This window comes from Procambarus clarkii, chromosome 48 (genome assembly GCF_040958095.1).
Source record: "Procambarus clarkii isolate CNS0578487 chromosome 48, FALCON_Pclarkii_2.0, whole genome shotgun sequence".
In the NCBI taxonomy this organism is placed as follows: Eukaryota; Metazoa; Arthropoda; class Malacostraca; order Decapoda; family Cambaridae; genus Procambarus; species Procambarus clarkii.
This window is the reverse complement of record NC_091197.1, coordinates 35,194,917-35,215,588: the sequence shown is the minus strand read 5'-3', so window position 1 is coordinate 35,215,588 and position 20,672 is coordinate 35,194,917. Positions and strand designations below refer to the sequence as shown.

The following is a 20,672-nucleotide window of genomic DNA, read 5'->3' as shown; positions in this document are numbered from 1 at the left end:
CCCCAGAGGAGGATAATTGGGCCCCAGGGATGGATAATTGGGCCCCAGGGGGAGGATAATTGGGCCCCAGGGGAGGATAATTGGTCCCCAGGGATAGATAATTGGGCCTCAGGGGAGGATAATTGGGCCCCAGGGGAGGATAATTGGCCCCCAAGGAAGGATAATTGAGCCCCAGGGGATGATAATTGGGCCCCATGGGAGGATAAATGGGCCCCAGGGGAGGGTAATTGGGCCCCAGGGGAGGATAATTGGGCCCCATGGGAGGATAAATGGGCCCCAGGGGAGGATAAATGGGCCCCAGGGGAGGATAAATGGGCCCCAGGGGAGGATAATTGTCCCCCAAGGAAGGGTAATTGAGCCCCAGGGGAGGATAATTGGGCCCCAAGGAAGGGTAATTGAGCCCCAGGGGGAGGATAATTGGGCCCCAGAGGAGGATAATTGGGCCCCAGGGATGGATAATTGGGCCCCAGGGGAGGATAATTGGGCCCCAGGAGAGGATAATTGGGCCCCAGGGGAGGATAATTGGGCCCCAGGTGTTGGGAAGAAAGCTTACTCTCTATTAATTGATTGATATTTAATTAATAGATTAATTTAAATTAATCGAAGGACCACCCTATTTTGACTGAAAAGGGAAACAGATATAGTTAAATTATAAGGACTGAATTACCAGTGCCTATGGATAAGAAACTATTAAAGATTATTCTTTAAACGTTAATGGGCTGTATAATATTAATGTTCGAGAATAAACTTTCCGTCCTTCACAATATTGGGGGTTAATACCAGAAGTCATCTACTCCCAGTACGCTTCATCGAGGCTGGTTCTTCCTCGAATAAAATTTAGTAATTCTACTAAATACCATTAAGAAACATTGGATAAATTGATTAATGGTAAAAAGATTATATGTTGATAAACTGAGCAATTATTCTCATTTGACTTTTATGAGGCTAACATATTACGTTAAGTATCGCAAATCAAACAAACTAAATCTCTTTGACTGATCTAGAATTTGCTCAATTAAATAAACAATAGAAAGGATTTTCAGCAGCTTAGGTGTAATAGTGAAGGGAGAGGTAGAGGTGCGGGGGCGTCGTCTGCTGCTTGCTGCAACACGTGAGCTCGAGCATGGCCTGGGAACTTGAGGACCACGACCGCTTACAACACAAGCTGAAATTTCAACTAAATATACTAATTGGTTACACCAACTATATGCCATAAACTATGCCATCCAAACTATCCTCACTATGCCATAAAAGGAATGAATTTAATTCCTTATGGACGTACTTATTGTTTGGGGAGGTCGCGTAGCATAACGATGGACAGTGCACAGTAAATGATATAAAGCGTACTCAATATAACCAACACTAAACACTTAACCTGCTGGTTGTACACCGAAGAAATTCCAAATTGCTACTGGAGCAATGGCATGCTCCTAGGCCGATTAAATGCAAGGGCCTAACGTAGTATTGATGGCACTCGACACTTCCGGGACACACGGTGTAATTGTTGGCGTCCTCACAGCGTGGTAGCTGCTGGAGAAGTATGGCGGCGTCTCTCCGCCCTCCCCTCAACTCGTCTCACGCATTCACAACAGAAATTACTAATCACGGATAATTCTTTTCCGTGTAATTACTGATGTAATGCGTTAATGAGAACTGGGTTGCAATTATAGGGAATTAAATAATATCATATTCTCGTTAAACGGTGTTAATCGAGAAATGGAGAGAAAATTTATCTCCTCCATAGCATTCGTACTTAACAGATAAAACTGCTACTTGATAATAATTTCAGTTAATAACTCTCGGTTTTGGATTATTGGGAGCTATATTATCCGTAGTTAATTACTGTACGGAATACTGATAATTTTAGAGAACCACATTCAATTCTCAAACATATTGGTAATAAATAGGTTTAAATGTACATTATCTGACACAATCCTGCCTCTCGATGTCGTGAGAATATTAGCAATAAGCTCAGATAAAGAAATATTAATTTATATTAACACTCCCGTTAGTGAAATTAATAACTATTGTAATTAGTATATAATAATGATGTATTATAATACAATGGTAGTGAATTAGTGTCGGAAATTTCCAACACCAGGGGAGGATAAATGGGCCTCAGGGAGGATAATTGGGCCCGAGGGGAGGATAATTGAGCCCCAGGGGAGGATAATTTGGGCCCCAAAAAGAGGAAAATTGAGCCCAAGGGGAATATTATTGAGCCCCAGGGGAGGATAATTGGGCCCTAGGGGAGGATAATTGGGCCCCAGGGGAGGATAATTGGGCCCCAGGGGAGGATAATTTAGCCCTAGGAGAGGATAATTGGGCCCCAGGGGAGGATAAGTGAGCCCCAGGGAGGATAATTGGGCCCCAGGGAGGATAATTGGGCCCCAGGGGAGGATAATTGGGCTCCAGGGGAGGATAATTGGGCCCCAGGGGAGGATAATTGGGTCCCAGGAAAGGATAATTGTGCCCAGGGGAGGATAATTGGGCCCCAGGGGAGGATAACTGAGCCCCAGGGGAGGATAACTGAGCCCAGAGGAAGATAATTGGGCCCCAGGGGAGGATAATTGGGCACCAGGGGAGGATAATTGGGCCACAGGGGAAGATAATTGGGCCCCAGGGGAGGATAACTAAGCCCAGGGGAAGATAATTTGGCCCCAGGGTGAGGATAATTTGGCCCCAGGGGAAGATAATTGGGCCCCAGGGGAAGATAATTGGACCGCAGGGGAGGATAATTGGGCCAAAGGGGAGGAAAATTGGGCCACAGGGGAAGATAATTGGGCCCCAGGGGAGGATAATTGGGCCCCTGGGGAGGATAATTGAGCCCCAGGGGGAGGATAACTGAGCCCCAGGGAGGATAATTGAGCCCCAGGGGAGGATAATTGGGCCCCAGGGGAGGATAATTGGGCCCCAGGGGAGGATAACTAAGCCCAGGGGAAGATAATTGGGGCCCCAGGGGAGGATAATTGGACCACAGGGGAAGATAATTGGGCCCCAAGGGAGGATAATTGGGCCACGGGAAGATAATTGGGCCCCAGGGGAGGATAATTGGGCCCCAGGGGAGGATAATTGGGCCCCTGGGGAGGATAATTGGACCCCAGGGGAGGATAATTGGGCCACAGGGGAGGATAATTGGGCCCCCAGGGGAAAATAATTGGGCCCCAGGGGAGGATAATTGGGCCCCAGGGGAGGATAATTGGGCCCCAGGGGAGGATAATTGGGCCCCAGGGGAGGATAATTGGGCCCCAGGGGAGGATAATTGGGCCCCAGGGGAGGATAATTGAGCCGTAGGGGGGATAAATGGACCCCAGGGGAGGATAATTGGGTCTCTGGGGAGGATAATTGGGCCCCAGGGGAGGATAATTGGGCCCCAGGGGAAGATAATTGGGCCGCAGGGGCCTCTTGGGTACCCATTGTACATAAGAAACATCAGTTGTAGATTATAGGATGAGTCAGGGTGTAGGGTGAAACAGTGTAGGGTGTATACCTTTTGTCCTCATATCGGACATAGACAAGGACACAACCTATAGCACTGTATCGTCCTTTGCAGATGACACTAGGATCTTCATGAGAGTAGGCAACATAGAGGACACGGCGAACCTCCAGTCAGATGTAGATCAGGTCTTTCTATGGGCTACAGAAAATAATATGGTGTTTAACGAAGATAAGTTCCAGCTCATGCGCTATGGAAAAAATGAAAATATAAAAACGGAAACCACGTACAAAACTCAGGCAAATCATAACATAGAAGGAAAAGGCAATGTAAAGGATCTGGGTGTACTCATGTCGGGAGACCTTACCTTTAAAGAACACAATAAAGTAGCCGTCACAACTGCAAGAAAAATGATAGGTTGGATAACAAGAACTTTTCACACTAGAGATGCTATACCGATGATGATACTTTTCAAGACGCTTGTGCTCTCTAGAGTGGAGTACTGCTGCACAAATACAGCCCCTTTCAAAGCTGGAGAAATTGCTGACCTGGAGAGTGTGCAGAGATCCTTTACTGCTAAAATCCACTCAGTAAAACATCGAAACTATTGGGACCGACTAAAGAACCTAAAACTGTACTCCCTTGAGCGCAGGCGGGAGAGGTACATAATAATTTACACGTGGAAAATATTAGAGGGGCTGGTCCCAAACCTGCACACAGAAATAACATCACATGAGACCAGAAGACATGGCAGGATGTGCAGAATACCCCCGTTGAAAAGCGGAGGTGCAACAGGTACTCTGAGAGAGAACTCTATCAACATCAGAGGTCCGAGACTGTTCAATACGCTTCCACTACACATAAGGGGCATAACTGGCCGACCCCTCACAGTGTTCAAGAGAGAACTGGATAAGCACCTCCAAAGGATACCTGATCAACCAGGCTGTGACTCATACGTCAGGCTGCGAGCAGCCGCGTCCAACAGCCTGGTTGATCAGTCCAGCAACCAGGACGCCTGGTCGACGACCAACCCGCGGGGACGCTAAGCCCCGGAAACACCTCAAGGTAAGGGTGTAGGGTGAGACAGTGTAGGGTGAGTGAGGGTATAGGGTGAGCAGGGGTGTAGGGTGAGCTAGGGTGTAAGGGAGACAGTGTAGGGTGAGCAAGGGTGGGACAGTGCAGGGTCAGCAAGGGTGAAACAGTGTAGGGTGAGATAGTGTAGGATGCGACATTGTAGGGTCAGCAAGAGTGTAGGGTGAGACAGTGTGGGGTGACACAGTGTAGGGTGAGACACTGTACTGTGAGCAAAGGTGTAGGGTGAGCAAAAGTGAAGGGTGAGGAAGTGTAGGATAAGACTGTGTAGGGTGAGCAAGGATGTAGGGTGAGAGTGTACGGTGAGCAAAGGTGTAGGGTGAGCAAAAGTGAAGGGTGAGGAAGTGTAGTGTTAGACAGTGTAGGGTGAGCAAGGGTGTAGGGAGACAGTGTAGGGTGAGGCAGTGTAGCGTGAGGCAGTGCAGGGTGAGACAGTGTAGGGTGAGACAGTGTAGAGTGAGCAAGGGTGTAGGGAGACAGTGTAGGGTGAGGCAGTGTAGGGTGAGACAGTGTAGGGTGAGACAGTGTAGGGTGAGACAGTGTAGGGTGAGACAGTGCAGGGTGAGACAGTGTAGGGTGAGACAGTGTAGGGTGAGAGTGTAGGGTGAGACAGTGTAGGGTGAGACAGTGTAGGGTGAGACAGTGTAGGGTGAGACAGTATAGGGTGAGACAGTATAGGGTGAGGCAGTGTAGGGTGAGACAGTGTAGGGTGAGACAGTGTAGGGTGAGACAGTGTAGGGTGAGACAGTGCAGGGTGAGACAGTGTAGGGTGAGACAGTGTATGGTGAGACAGTGTAGGGTGAGACAGTGTAGGGTGAGACAGTGTAGGGTGAGACAGTGTAGGGTGAGACAGTGTAGGGTGAGACAGTGTAGGGTGAGACAGTATAGGGTGAGACAGTGTAGGGTGAGGCAGTGTAGGGTGAGACAGTGCAGGGTGAGACAGTGTAGGGTGAGACAGTGTAGGGTGAGACAGTGCAGGGTGAGACAGTGCAGGGTGAGACAGTGTAGGGTGAGACAGTGTAGGGTGAGACAGTGCAGGGTGAGACAGTGTAGGGTGAGACAGTGTAGGGTGAGACAGTGTAGGGTGAGACAGTGTAGGGTGAGGCAGTGTAGGGTGAGGCAGTGTAGGGTGAGACAGTGTAGGGTGAGACAGTGTAGGGTGAAACAGTGTAGGGTGAGACAGTGCAGGGTGAGACAGTGTAGGGTGAGACAGTGTAGGGTGAGACAGTGTAGGGTGAGACAGTGTAGGGTGAGACAGTATAGGGTGAGACAGTGTAGGGTGAGGCAGTGTAGGGTGAGACAGTGTAGGGTGAGACAGTGTAGGGTGAGACAGTGTAGGGTGAGAGTGTAGGGTGAGACAGTGTAGGGTGAGACAGTGTAGGGTGAGACAGTATAGGGTGAGACAGTGTAGGGTGAGGCAGTGTAGGGTGAGACAGTGTAGGGTGAGACAGTGTAGGGTGAGACAGTGTAGGGTGAGACAGTGTAGGGTGAGAGAGTGTAGGGTGAGACAGTGTAGGGTGAGACAGTGCAGGGTGAGACAGTGTAGGGTGAGACAGTGTAGGGTGAGAGAGTGTAGGGTGAGACAGTGCAGGGTGAGACAGTGTAGGGTGAGACAGTGTAGGGTGAGACAGTGTTGGGTGAGACAGTGTAGGGTGAGACAGTGTAGGGTGAGGCAGTGTAGGGTGAGACAGTGTAGGGTGAGACAGTGTAGGGTGAGGCAGTGTAGGGTGAGACAGTGTAGGGTGAGGCAGTGTAGGGTGAGACAGTGTAGGGTGAGGCAGTGTAGGGTGAGACAGTGTAGGGTGAGACAGTGTAGGGTGAGACAGTGTAGGGTGAGACAGTGTAGGGTGAGACAGTGTAGGGTGAGACAGTGTAGGGTGAGACAGTGTAGGGTGAGACAGTGCAGGGTGAGACAGTGTAGGGTGAGACAGTGTAGGGTGAGACAGTGTAGGGTGAGACAGTGTTGGGTGAGACAGTATAGGGTGAGACAGTGTAGGGTGAGGCAGTGTAGGGTGAGACAGTGTAGGGTGAGACAGTGTAGGGTGAGGCAGTGTAGGGTGAGACAGTGTAGGGTGAGGCAGTGTAGGGTGAGACAGTGTAGGGTGAGGCAGTGTAGGGTGAGACAGTGTAGGGTGAGACAGTGTAGGGTGAGACAGTGTAGGGTGAGACAGTGTAGGGTGAGACAGTGTAGGGTGAGACAGTGTAGGGTGAGACAGTGTAGGGGGCCTCCATCACCAGTTCCACTGTCTGCCAGCCAACTTTTGGTCAAACAAATCATCGACTTTTTACCCGAAAATCTGCCTGAAAAATATATTTTATTGAACCCCTGACACGGTAAAATCCTTTTTCATTTGTAACATGAAAAGTTATACCTGAGTTTTTTTCGGGCAACAACAGGACACAATTTTGTCATGATAAACGAAGAGAGCTATACTTCATCTCCTGCAATATATATATATATATATATATATATATATATATATATATATATATATATATATATATATATATATATATATATATATATATATATATATTATATATATATATGCGAACAAGCCAGAATGGTCCCCTGGACAATATGCAACTGAAAACTCACACCCCAGAAGTGACTCGAACCCATACTCCCAGAAGCAACGCAACTGGTATGTACAAGACGCCTTAATCCACTTGACCATCACGACCGGACAAAATGAGGTGATAGCCGAGGCTATTTGAACCACCCCACCGCCGGCACTCGGATAGTAATCTTGGGCATAGCATTTTACCAAATCACCTCATTCTTAGGGGCACACGTGAGGAACACAAATGCGAACAAGCCAGAATGGTCCCCTGGACAATATGCAACTGAAAACTCACACCCCAGAAGTGACTCGAACCCATACTCCCAGAAGCAACGCAACTGGTATGTACAAGACGCCTTAATCCACTTGACCGTCACGACCGGACAAAATGAGGTGATAGCCGAGGCTATTTGAACCACCCCACCGCCGGCACTCGGATAGTAATCTTGGGCATAGCATTTTACCAAATCACCTCATTCTTAGGGGCACACGTGAGGAACACAAATGCGAACAAGCCAGAATGGTCCCCTGGACAATATGCAACTGAAAACTCACACCCCAGAAGTGACTCGAACCCATACAGATTACTATCCGAGTGCCGGCGGTGGGGTGGTTCAAATAGCCTCGGCTATCACCTCATTTTGTCCGGTCGTGATGGTCAAGTGGATTAAGGCGTCTTGTACATACCAGTTGCGTTGCTTCTGGGAGTATGGGTTCGAGTCACTTCTGGGGTGTGAGTTTTCAGTTATATATATATATATATATATATATAATGTATGTCGTACCTAGTAGCCAGAATGCACTTCTCAGCCCACTATGCAAGGCCCGATTTGCCTAATAAGCCAAGTTTTCATGAATTAATGTTTTTTCGACTACCTAACCTAACCTAACTTTTTCGGCTACCTAACCTAGGTTAGGTTAGGTTAGGTAGGGTTGGTTAGGTTCTGTCATATATCTACGTTAATTTTACCTCCAATAAAAAAAAATTGACCTCATACATAATGAAATGGGTAGCTTTATCATTTTATAAGAAAAAAAATTGAGAAAATATATTAATTCAGGAAAACTTGGCTTATTAGGCAAATCGGGCCTTGCATAGTAGGCTGAAAATTGCGTTCTGGCTACTAGGTACGACATATATATATATATATATATATATATATATATATATATATATATATATATATATATATATATATAAGATGAATAGGAAAACCATAGATATACTGAACATCTTGTTTCAGATTCTTTACTTTAAAATGCATAACGTTTCGAATACTTCTCGTATTCATCATTAGATCTAAAAGAAAAAACCGAAATCACAATCAAATAACTGGTAAACAAAGAACTCAAACTGAACACAATTGCCTATCAAAAGAGAAGAAAAGAAAAATATTAAAAAACAAAACACTTAAGCTTACTTAAAGTGACCAATACAAGTAAAACTTATCAACTATCACATAGTTAAAAGCCAAACCAAAAATTAATAAAATTACAAAAATAATTTTATAGCTTACTTAAACAAACCACACTATTAAACTTACTCGAAGTGATCAACTGGAGTGAAACTTGATAGTTAACAAACGGATGCTAAATGCTATTACAACTATTAATATAATGACTGAACATCTAAAAAAAATGTATATAAAATGCAAGCAAAATGGGCGGCAAATATAAAATACTAACCACAATATCATAAAAACTCAAATATCAAACAAAACTAAATACCCAAAAATGTATTATATATCCTAAATAAATATATTATAATAATGTACAATATCAAAACTTGAAATAAGTAAAATAAGGTAAAGACATGGTAAACTAAACAAAATTATAATAAAATAAAAATGCCAATATGAACTATAAATAAAATTACAGGTCCTACTGTGCACTATACAGTGTACAATTACAGGTCCTACTGTGCACTATACAGTGTACAATTACAGGTCCTACTGTGCACTATACAGTGTACAGTTGAACAGCTGAAAGGTTGCTATTTAACAGAGGCCGCAGCTCCTTTATATATAAGGATTCCATTATTCTCAAATCTGACTGGCCATTCATACAAGTGTCCAGAATTATAAAATCAGATTCCAGCAGAGAATGATTAAACTCATAACAATGGTTTCTAATCTCCGAAAATGCTGGTTTAGACAACCTTACCTTGGTTACCTTGAGGTGCTTCCGGGGCTTAGCGTCCCCGCGGCCCGGTCGTCGACCAGGCCTCCTGGTTGCTGGATTGATCAACCAGGCTGTTAGACGCGGCTGCTCGCAGCCTGACGTATGAGTCACAGCCTGGTTGATCAGGTATTCTTTGGAGGTGCTTATCCAGTTCTCTCTTGAACACTGTGAGGGGTCGGCCAGTTATGCCCCTTATGTGTAGTGGAAGCGTGTTGAACAGTCTCGGGCCTCTGATGTTGATAGAGTTCTCTCTCAGAGTACCTGTTGCACCTCTGCTTTTCAACGGGGGTATTCTGCACATCCTGCCATGTCTTCTGGTCTCATGTGATGTTATTTCTGTGTGCAGGTTTGGGACCAGCCCCTCAATTATTTTCCACGTCTAAATTACTATGTATCTCTCCCGCCACCGCTCAAGGGAGTACAGATTTAGGCTCTTTAGTCGGTCCCAGTAATTTAGATGTTTTATTGAGTGGATTCTAGCAGTAAAGGATCTCTGCACGCTCTCCAGGTCAGCAATTTCTCCAGCTTTGAAAGGGGCTGTCATTGTGCAGCAGTACTCCACTCTAGAGAACACAAGCGTTTTGAAAAGTATCATCATCGGTATAGCATCTCTAGTGTGAAAAGTTCTTGTTATCCAACCTGTCATTTTTCTTGCAGTTGTGACGGCTACTTTATTGTGTTCTTTAAAGGTAAGGTCTTCCGACATGAGTACACCCAGATCCTTTACATTGCCTTTTCGTTCTATGTTATGATTTGCCTGAGTTTTGTACGTGGTTTCCGTTTTTATATTTTCAATTTTTCCGTAGCGCATGAGCTGGAACTTATCTTCGTTAAACACCATATTATTTTCTGTAGCCCATAGAAAGACCTGATCAACATTTTGATTGGAGGTTTGCCGTGTCCTCTATGTTGCCAAATCTCATGAAAATCCTAGTGTCATCTGCAAAGGATGATACAGTGCTATAGGTGGCGTTCTTGTTTATGTCCGATATGTGGATGAGAAAAAGTACTGGAGCAAGCACAGTACCCTGGGGGACTGAGCTCTTCACGGTTGATGGGCTGGATTTTATTTTGTTGACTATTACACATTGGGTTCTGTTAGTCAGGAAATTGTAGATCCATCTGCCTATTTTCCCGGTAATTCCTTTTGAACGCATTTTATGTGCAATAACACCATGGTCACATTTATCAAAAGCTTTTGCGAAATCTGTGTAAATTACATCAGCGATTTGTCTGTCTTCCATAGCATCTAATGCCATATCATAGTGGTCCAGCAACTGCGACAGGCAAGAGCGCCCTGTTCTGAAACCATGTTGTCCGGGGTTATGGAGATGCTGTGATTCAAAGTATTTTGTGATCTTACTTCTTACCACTCTCTCAAAAAATTTTATGATGTGCGATGTTAGTGCTATCGGTCTGTAATTTTTTGCCTCTGCCATATTTCCTCCTTTATGGAGTGGTGCTATCTCTGCTGTTTTTAGTATGTCAGGGATAACGCCAGTATCTAGGCTTTGTCTCCACAGAATGTGGAGGGCCTGCGATAGTGGTTTTTTACAGTTCTTGATGAATATGGAGTTCCAAGAATCTGGGCCTGGTGCAGAGTGCATAGGCATACTGTTTATGGCTTCTTCAAAATCTAGTGGGGATAGGGCGACGTCTGATATATGATTTGATGTTGGTATCATATTCATGAAAAATTCATTTGGGTTATCAATCTTTAGTGCGTTTAATGGCTCGCTGAAAACAGAGTCGTACTGCTTCCTCAGTAACTCGCTCATTTCTTTGTTGTCATCGGTGAAAGTTCCATCTCCCTTTCGCAGGGGCCCGATACTAGATGTGGTTTTTGATCTTGATTTTGCATAGGAGAAAAAATATTTCGGATTTCTCTCTATTTCACTGCTGGCCTTTTGCTCTCTTTGCCTCTCCTGGGTTTTGTATGATTTTGTAGCTTGAGTTCAATTGTTTCTATTTCTCTACCTAACCTTCTTCGCCGTTCTTGAGATAGGGTGTGACTCTCAAGTTGTTCCGCGATTCGTTTTCTTCGCCTATATAGGGAACGACGTTCCCGTTCCAATCTGCATATCTCTCTCTCTCTCTCTCTCTCTCTCTCTCTCTCTCTCTCTCTCTCTCTCTCTCTCTCTCTCTCTCTCTCTCTCTCTCTCTCTCTCTCTCTCTCTCTCTCTCTCTCTCTCACAATATGTTAATCCAGTTCTAAAAGATACTCCCCAGTGCTCAAGTATCCTAATCTTAAAGTTCCGAATGGAACTCCCGATATATACCATGGTAATGGCCAAAACATGGCCAACATGATCCTGGTTACAACATGGCCACCATGGTCCTGGCTGCAACATGGCCACCATGGTCCTGGCAACAACATGGCCACCACGGTCCTGGCTACAACATGGCCACCATGGTCCTGGCTGCAACATGGCCACCATGGTCCTGGCTACAACATGGCCACCACGGTCCTGGCTACAACATGGCCACCATGGTCCTGGCCACCATGGTCATGGCCACCCCGGTACTGGCCACAACATGGCTTCTATGGTCATGGCCATTTTCCTGACCACAACATGGACATCATGGTCCTGGCTACAACATGGCTACCATGGTCCTGGCCATAACATGGCTACCATGGTCCTGGCCATAACATGGCCACCATGGTCCTGGCCATAACATGGCCACCATGGTCCTGGCTACCATGGTCCTGGCCACCTTGGTCCTGGCCACAACATGGCCATCACGGTCTTGGCCACAACATGGCTACCACGGTCATGGCCACAACTTGGCCACCACAGTCCTGACCACAACATGGTTACCACGGTCCTGGCCACAACATGGCCATCACGGTCTTCGCCACAACATGGCTACCACGGTCATGGCCACCACGGTCCTGGCTACAACATGGCCACCATGGTCCTGGCCATCACGGTACTGGCCACACCATGGCTACCATGGTCATGGCCACCACGGTTCTGGCCACAACATGGCCACTACGGTTCTGGCCACAACATGGCCACCACGGTTCCGGTCACCATGGTCCTGGCCACAATATGGCCACCATGGTCCTGGCTACAGCATGGCCATCATGGTCCTGGCCACAACATGGCCACCATGGTCCTGGCTACACCATGGCCACTATGGTCTTGGCTACAACATGGCCACCACGGTCCTGGCTACAACATCGCTACTATGGTCATGGCCACCATGATCCTGGCCACATGGCCACCATGGTTCTTGCTACAACATGGCCACCACGGTACTGGCCACAACATGGCTACTATGGTCATGGCCACCATGATCCTGGCCACATGGCCACCATGGTCCTGGCTACAACATGGCCACCATGGTCCTGGCTACAACATGGCCACCATGGTCCTGGCCACCACGGTACTGGCCACAACATGGTTATTATGGTCATGGCCACCATGGTTCTGGCCACATGGCCACCATGGTCCTGGCTACAACATGGCCACCACGGTCCTGGCTACAACATGGCCACCTTGGTCCTGGCCACAACATGGCCACTATGGTTCTGGCCACCACGGTCTTGGCCACAACATGGCCATCATTTTCCTGGCTACAACATGGCCACCACGATCCTGGCCACAACATGGCTACCATGGTCCTGGCCACAACATGGCCAACATGGTCCTAGCCACAACATGGCCACAATGGCCCTGGCCACAACATGGCCAACATGGTCCTAGCCACAACATGGCCACAATGGCCCTGGCCACAATATGGCTTCCATGGTCCTGGCCACAACATGGCCACCATGGTCCTGGCCACAACATAGCTACCACGGTCCTGGCCACAACATGGCCACCATGGTCCTGGCCATAACATGGCTACCATGGTCCTGGCCACAACATGGCCACCATGGTCCTGGCCACACCATGGCTGCCACGGTCCTGGCCACAACATGGCCACCACGGCCCTGGCCGCAACATGGCCACCATGGTCCTGGCTACAACATGGCCACCATGGTCCTGGCTACAACATGGCCACCATGGTCCTGGCCACAACATGGCCACTATGGTTCTGGCCACCATAGTCCTGGCCACAACATGGCCACTATGGTTCTGGCCACGATAGTCCTGGCCACAACATGGCTACCACGGTCCTGGCCACAACATGGCTACCACGGTCCTGGCCACAACATGGCCATCATTTTCCTGGCCACAACATGGTCATCACGGTCCTGGCCACAACATGGCCACCATGGTCTTAGCCACAACATGGCCACTACGGCCCTGGCCACAACATGGCTTCCATGGTCCTGGCCACAACATGGCCACCATGGTCCTGGCCACAACATGGCTGCCACGGTCCTGGCCACAACATGGCCACCATGTTCGTGGCCACAACATGGCCACCATGGTCCTAGCTTCAACATGGCCACCATGTTCCTGGCCACCACGGTACTGGCCACAACATGGCTACTATGGTCATGGCCACCATGGTCCTGGCCACATGGCCACCATGGTCCTGGCCACATGGCCACCATGGTCCTGGCCACATGGCCACCATGGTCCTGGCTACAACATGGCCACCACGGTTGTGGCTACAACATGGCCACCATGGTCCTGGCCACAACATGGCCACTATGGTTCTGGCCACCACGGTCCTGGCTACAACATGGCCACCATGGTCCTGGCCACAACATGGCCACTATGGTTCTGGCCACCACGGTTCTGGCCACCACGGTCCTGGCCACAACATGGCCACTATGGTTCTGGCCACCATAGTCCTGGCCACAACATGGCTACCACTGTCCTGGCCACAACATGGCTACCACGGTCCTGGCCACAACATGGCTACCACGGTCCTGGCCACAACATGGCCATCATTTTCCTGGCCACAACATGGTTATCACGGTCCTGGCCACAACATGGCCACCATGGTCCTAGCCACAACATGGCCACTATGGCCCTGGCCATAACATGGCTTCCATGGTCCTGGCCACAACATGGCCACCATGGTCCTGGCCACAACATGGATACCACGGTCCTGGCCACAACATGGCCACCATGGTCCTGGCCACAACATGGCCACCATGGTCCTGGCTACAACATGGCCACCATGGTCCTAGCTACAACATGGCCACCATGGTCCTGGCCACCACGGTACTGGCCACAACATGGCTACTATGGTCATGGCCACCATGGTCCTGGCCACATGGTCACCATGGTCCTGGCTACAACATGGCCACCATGGTCCTGGCTACAACAAGGCTACCACGGTCTTGGCCTCAACATGGCCACCACGGCCCTGGCCGCAACATGGCCACCACGGCCCTGGCCACAATGGTTCTGGCTACAACATGGCCACCATGGTCCTGGCCACAACATGGCTACCATGATCCTGACTGCAACATGGCCATCATGGTCATAGCCACTATGGCCCTGGCCACAACATGACCACCACGGTCCTGGCCACAACATGACCACCAGGGCCTCACCACAACATGACCACCACGGTCCTGGCCACAACATGACCACCACGGTCCTGGCCACAACATGACCACCAGGGCCTCACCACAACATGACCACCACGGGCCTCACCACAACGGCCCTGGCCACAACATGGCCACCACTGTCCTGGCCACAACAGCCCTGGCCATAACATGGCCACAGTGACCCACCTCCTGGCCACAACGGTTCTGGCCACAATGTATGCTTGAATACAAGTGAATAAAGACCCATTCAATAGATGTGTTGGATGAGCGAGCAGTTTGTGCTCGAGTCAGCAGCGGTACAATAGCTTCTCTGAGCTGCTCAGGAGAGACCTACCCGCCAAATTTAAGCATATTAATTAGCGAAGGAAAAGAAACCAACAGGGATTACCTTAGCAAGGGCGACTGAAAGGGGAAGAGCTAAGTGCATAACCTCGTGTCTTCACCAGCACGGCACGAGGGGTGTTTTGGAGGGTCTGGCACGCCGTCCCATACCACCTACGTTAAGCTTTAAAGCGGCCACTACCCCATGGAGGGTGACAAGCCGACTGACGGTGTGCTGACGTCTCGCTGACACTAAACATGTAGTGCTGTCAGCAGACACCAAAGATGTGCTACTGTTTGGCTGTCACTAAATGTGTTCAGCTGTTTTGCTGACACCTCAGATGTGCTGTTGTCAGTAGTGTAATAGTCGACTACGACCGTCCATTTTGGTTTTCTCGATGCACGGTCTTAGTCGTAGTCGACAAACATTGCTCAATCCCTTGACAGTTCCGTGTTGTAGTGGGCAAATATTCATCAGTCCACCTGCAAAGATTGCTAAAAATTCTTCTGCTGTCTTGCCAAAGATTCTTTATATTTACAAAATATTTTTTGTGAATAGTCAAATATTATTTATTGAGCATAAGTATAAAGGAAAAACTGTAATGCCTGTTTATTTCCGCCCAAACTCATCTATACATGTCCTTCCTGTGTTTTAAACAATTAAGTGATCCTTATGTTGTCATCCATAGAACATAAGAATTAAGGAAACTGCATAAGGCCTACTGACTCATACATTGTCATTGTCATTCATTATATATATATATATATATATATATATATATATATATATATATATATATATATATATATATGTCGTACCTAGTAGCCAGAACTCACTTTTCAGCCTACAATGCAAGGCCCAATTTGCCTAATAAGCCAAGTTTTCATGAAATAATATATTTTCTCTAATTTTTTTCTTATGAAATGATAAAGCAACCCATTTCATTATGTAAGAGGTCAATTGTTTTTTATTGGAGTTAAAATTAACGTAGATATATGACCGAACCTAACCAACCCTACCTAACCTAACCTAACCTATCTTTATAGGTTAGGTTAGGTTAGGTAGCCGAAAAAGTTAGGTTAGGTTAGGTTAGGTAGGTTAGGTAGTCGAAAAGCAATTAATTCATGAAAACTTAGCTTATTAGGCAAATCGGGCCTTGCATAGTAGGCTCAGAAGTGAGTTCTGGCTACTAGGTACGACATATATATATATATATATATATATATATATATATATGTCGTACCTAGTAGCCAGAATGCACTTCTCGGCCTACTATGCAAAGCCCGATTTGCCTAATAAGCCAAGTTTTACAGAATTATTATATTTTCTCTAACTTTTTTCTTATGAAATGATAAAGCTATCCATTTCATTATGTATGAGGCAATTTTTTTTTTATTGGAATTAAAATTAACGTAGATATATGACCAAACCTAACCAACCCTACCTAACCTAACCTAACTTATCTTTATAGGTTAGGTTTGGTTAGGTAGCCGAAAAAGTTAGGTTAGGTTAGGTTAGGTAGTCGAAAAACAATTATTTCATGAAAACTTGGCTTATTAGTCAAATTGGGCCTTGCATAGTAGGCTGAGAAGTACGTTCTGGCTACTAGGTTCGACATATATATATATATATATATATATATATATATATATATATATATATATATATATATATATATATATATATATATATATGTCGTACCTAATAGCCAGAACGCACTTCTCAGCCTACTATGCAAGGCCCGATTTGCCTAATAAGCCAAGTTTTCATGAATTAATGTTTTTTCGACTACCTAACCTACCTAACCTAACCTAACCTACCTTTTTCGGCAACCTAACCCAACCTAACCTATGAAGATAGGTTAGGTTAGGTTAGGTAGGGTTGGTTAGGTTCGGTCATATATCTACGTTAATTTTAACTACAATAAAAAAAAATTGACCTCATACATAATGAAATGGGTAGCTTTATCATTTCATAAGAAAAAAAATAGAAAAAATATATTAATTCAGGAAAACTTGGCTTATTAGGCAAATCGGGCCTTGAATAGTAGGCCAAAAAGTGAGTTCTGGCTACTAGGTACGACATATATATATATATATATATATATATATATATATATATATATATATATATATATATATATATATATATATATATATTATAATATATATATATATATATATATATATATATATATATATATATTATATATATATATATATATATATATATATATATATATATATATTATATATATATATATATATATATATATATATATATATATATATATATATATATATATATATATATATATATATATGTCGTACCTAGTAGCCAGAACTCACTTTTCAGCCTACAATGCAAGGCCCGATTTGCCTAATAAGCCAAGTTTTCATGAATTAATATATTTTCTCTAATTTTTTTCTTATGAAATGATAAAGCAACCCATTTCATTATGTAAGAGGTCAATTTTTTTTAATTGGAGTTAAAATTAACGTAGAAATATGACCAAACCTAACCAACCCTACCTAACCTAACCTAACCTATCTCTATAGGTTAGGTTCGGTTAGGTAGCCGAAAAAGTTAGGTTAGGTTAGGTTAGGTAGGTTAGGTAGTCGAAAAGCAATTAATTCATGAAAACTTGGCTTATTAGGCAAATCGGGCCTTGCATAGTAGGCTCAGAAGTGAGTTCTGGCTACTAGGTACGACATATATATATATATATATATATATATATATATATATATATATATATATATATATATATATATATATATATATATACAACCTATCCAGCTCATCCTAACCTATCGTAACATATGCTGACCCATTCCAAACCTATCCAAAACCTATCATAACATATCCAAACTTATCCTAACTTATCTAGACATATCTTAACCTATCTTAATCTATCTAAACCTATCCTTACTTATCCTAACATATCTGAACTTAAAACCTATCCTAACTTATGCTAACCTATCTAAGCATATCCTAACCTATCTTAACTTATCCTAACATATCTGAACTTATAACCTATCCTATCTTATCCTAAGTTAGTATACGTCTTATCCTAAGTCTTTGATACTCTTTGATAATTACTCAGGGTCAATTGTAAGTTGTTACTACCGGGCTCATTGGTAGCTAGTGCCCACTCGAGTCTGAGCAGCGCCAGGTCATATTGTGGTAAGACACTCGCCTGGCGTTCCGCGAGCGCTTTGTCATGGGTTCGTATCCTGGCCGGGGAGGATTTACTGGGCGCAATTCCTTAACTGTAGCCTCTGTTTAACTCAAGAGTAAAATGTGTACTTGGTTGTAAACACGATTCTTCATGGCGGGGATCGTATTCCAGGGACCTGCCCAAAACGCTATGTGTACTAGTGGCTGTACAAGAATGTAACAACTCTTGTATATATCTAAAAAATATATTTACATGCTAGTGAAAAAAGTCTGGGCGATAAATAACAATTAATCATAAGCACATAAGAATGAAGGTAATTACAGAAGGTCTATTGGCCCATACGAAGCAGCTCCTAGTTAAATCCACCCCTAACTCATTCCTATATGTCTAACCTACGCTTGAAACAATCAAGAGATCCTGAGTCTATTATGTTATGCGGTAACTTGATCGACAACCCCGGGTACCGAACCAGTATTTACCCAGGACTTTCCCACATCCAAACCAGCCCAATTTATATGCATCTTACAACTGTGTTTGTGGAAAGTGACCTACACGGGGCGACCCCATGACCTCTGGGGGGGGGGGGGGGAAGGGTAGAGAGGTAGACGTAGGTAGAGGGAGAAATGGGTAACCACAAGGCAGAGAAATGGGTAAAAATTGACAAAAGGGAGATGGAGAAATAGAGACTGGAGTGTCAGCTGAACTCCGTTACCAGGAGAGATGGTGAAGGGGGGGAAGGGGCGGGAGATGCGAGGTGGGGGAGGGAGGGGGAGATGCGAGGTGGGGGAGGGAGGGGGAGATGTGAGGTGGGGGAGGGAGGGGGAGATGCGAGGGGGGGAGGGGGGGAGATGTGAGGGAGGGGGGGGAGATGTGAGAGGGGGAGAAGGCAAGGAGTAAATCATAGATGGATTACCAGATGTTCACAGAGTGAGAAGCTTGGCCTCTCAATTTCCTAATAATATATTTTCTGAGAGAACGGTAAGAGGAGGAAGGGGGGGCGGTAGGGGAGGGAGTACGGGGTGAGGGGGGTGGGGGAGAGGGGAGTGGTGGGCGAGGAAAGAGGGTGGGTGGGGGAGAGAGGGAGGCAAAATATACTATTATTGAGCATTACATTTCCAACTGACGGATGGAATGGTCAATATATTTCTGTACGTCATATTGATGGTCGGTGGGAGATATGTCCAGCGTCACGGTCACGGCTCTTGTGCCCGTGATGCCTGGAAGGTCACGGCTCTTGTGCCCGTGATGCCTGGAAGGTCACGGATCTTGTGCCCGTGATGCCTGGAAGGTCACGGCTCTTGTGCCCGTGATGCCTGGAAGGTCACGGCTCTTGTGCCCGTGATGCCTGGAAGGTCACGGCTCTTGTGCCCGTGATGCCTGGAAGGTCACGGCTCTTGTGCCCGTGATGCCTGGAAGGTCACGGCTCTTGTGCCCGTGATGCCTGGAAGGTCACGGCTCTTGTGCCCGTGATGCCTGGAAGGTCACGGCTCTTGTGCCCGTGATGCCTGGAAGGTCACGGCTCTTGTGCCCGTGATGCCTGGAAGGTCACGGCGCCCTGACTAGTCTTGGTGTCAGACGGTTAATGTTTATCATTCATCTGTGAGGCAGTTACATGGGTGGGTGAGCTACCGGGAGTAGCCGCCTACCACCACCACCACCACTACCACCACCACCACCACCACCACCACTACCACCACCTCACCACCACCACAACCACCACCACCACCACCACCACCACTACTACCACTACCACCACCCGAGGTTCCTGTCTTCTCTCAAGAGGAGACTGTGAGAGAGATTAAAGCCCTTGCGGGTCCTTGTTGGTGTCAATCATGGAATTAACGTGAGACTTGCTAGAATGTTTTATGTATCATTTATACGCTCTGTGATTGACTACAATGCTCTACATCTCACACTGTATACTGACAAAGAGCTGAAATCTCTTGAAACCTTGCAAAATGAAGCTATGCGTCTCATCCTTGGGGCTCCAAAGTCCACGAGAATACTTAATATGAGAGCAGAGTTAAAATTACATACCATAAGTGAGAGAATTTTGTCTATTAGCACAATTTTCAGCGTGAAGGCATTGAGTAGATCTCGGCAACACATAAAGTTTCAAGCTAAACTTTCTAATATGCTACACTCACCTGAGGTCTGTAGAAGAAGAGTGAAATCTGATTATGCATTTTGGTTCTACAAGGTAGCCAACTCCATCAAAATATTAAATATGTACCCAACTCAATTAATGATTAATCAACCAATTACTCCATGGGATAACTGGGATCTATCGGTTGATTTTGTAAATGCGCCCAAGAAAGTTAGTGTGCACTCTACATTATTAAAACAGTTAACACTGAAAAGCATCACTGAAAGTACTCAGAGTATGGGTAACGATGTTTATCAGTGCTATACCGACGGCTCTGTAGAAGAAGGTG

General features: G+C 45.9%; 1 protein-coding gene across 1 annotated transcript in view; it reads right to left on the bottom strand.

The window, feature by feature from the left end:
- Positions 1 to 1,047: 1,047 nt before the first annotated feature.
- The window catches only part of LOC138351204 (uncharacterized), a 31,495-nt gene continuing 11,870 nt past the window's right edge, over positions 1,048 to 20,672 (bottom strand). Inside the window, exon 3 of the mRNA XM_069302847.1 lies at positions 1,048 to 1,165. Within this exon, the coding sequence (XP_069158948.1) occupies positions 1,048 to 1,165 (118 nt within the window). The remainder of the gene's footprint in view (positions 1,166 to 20,672) is intronic.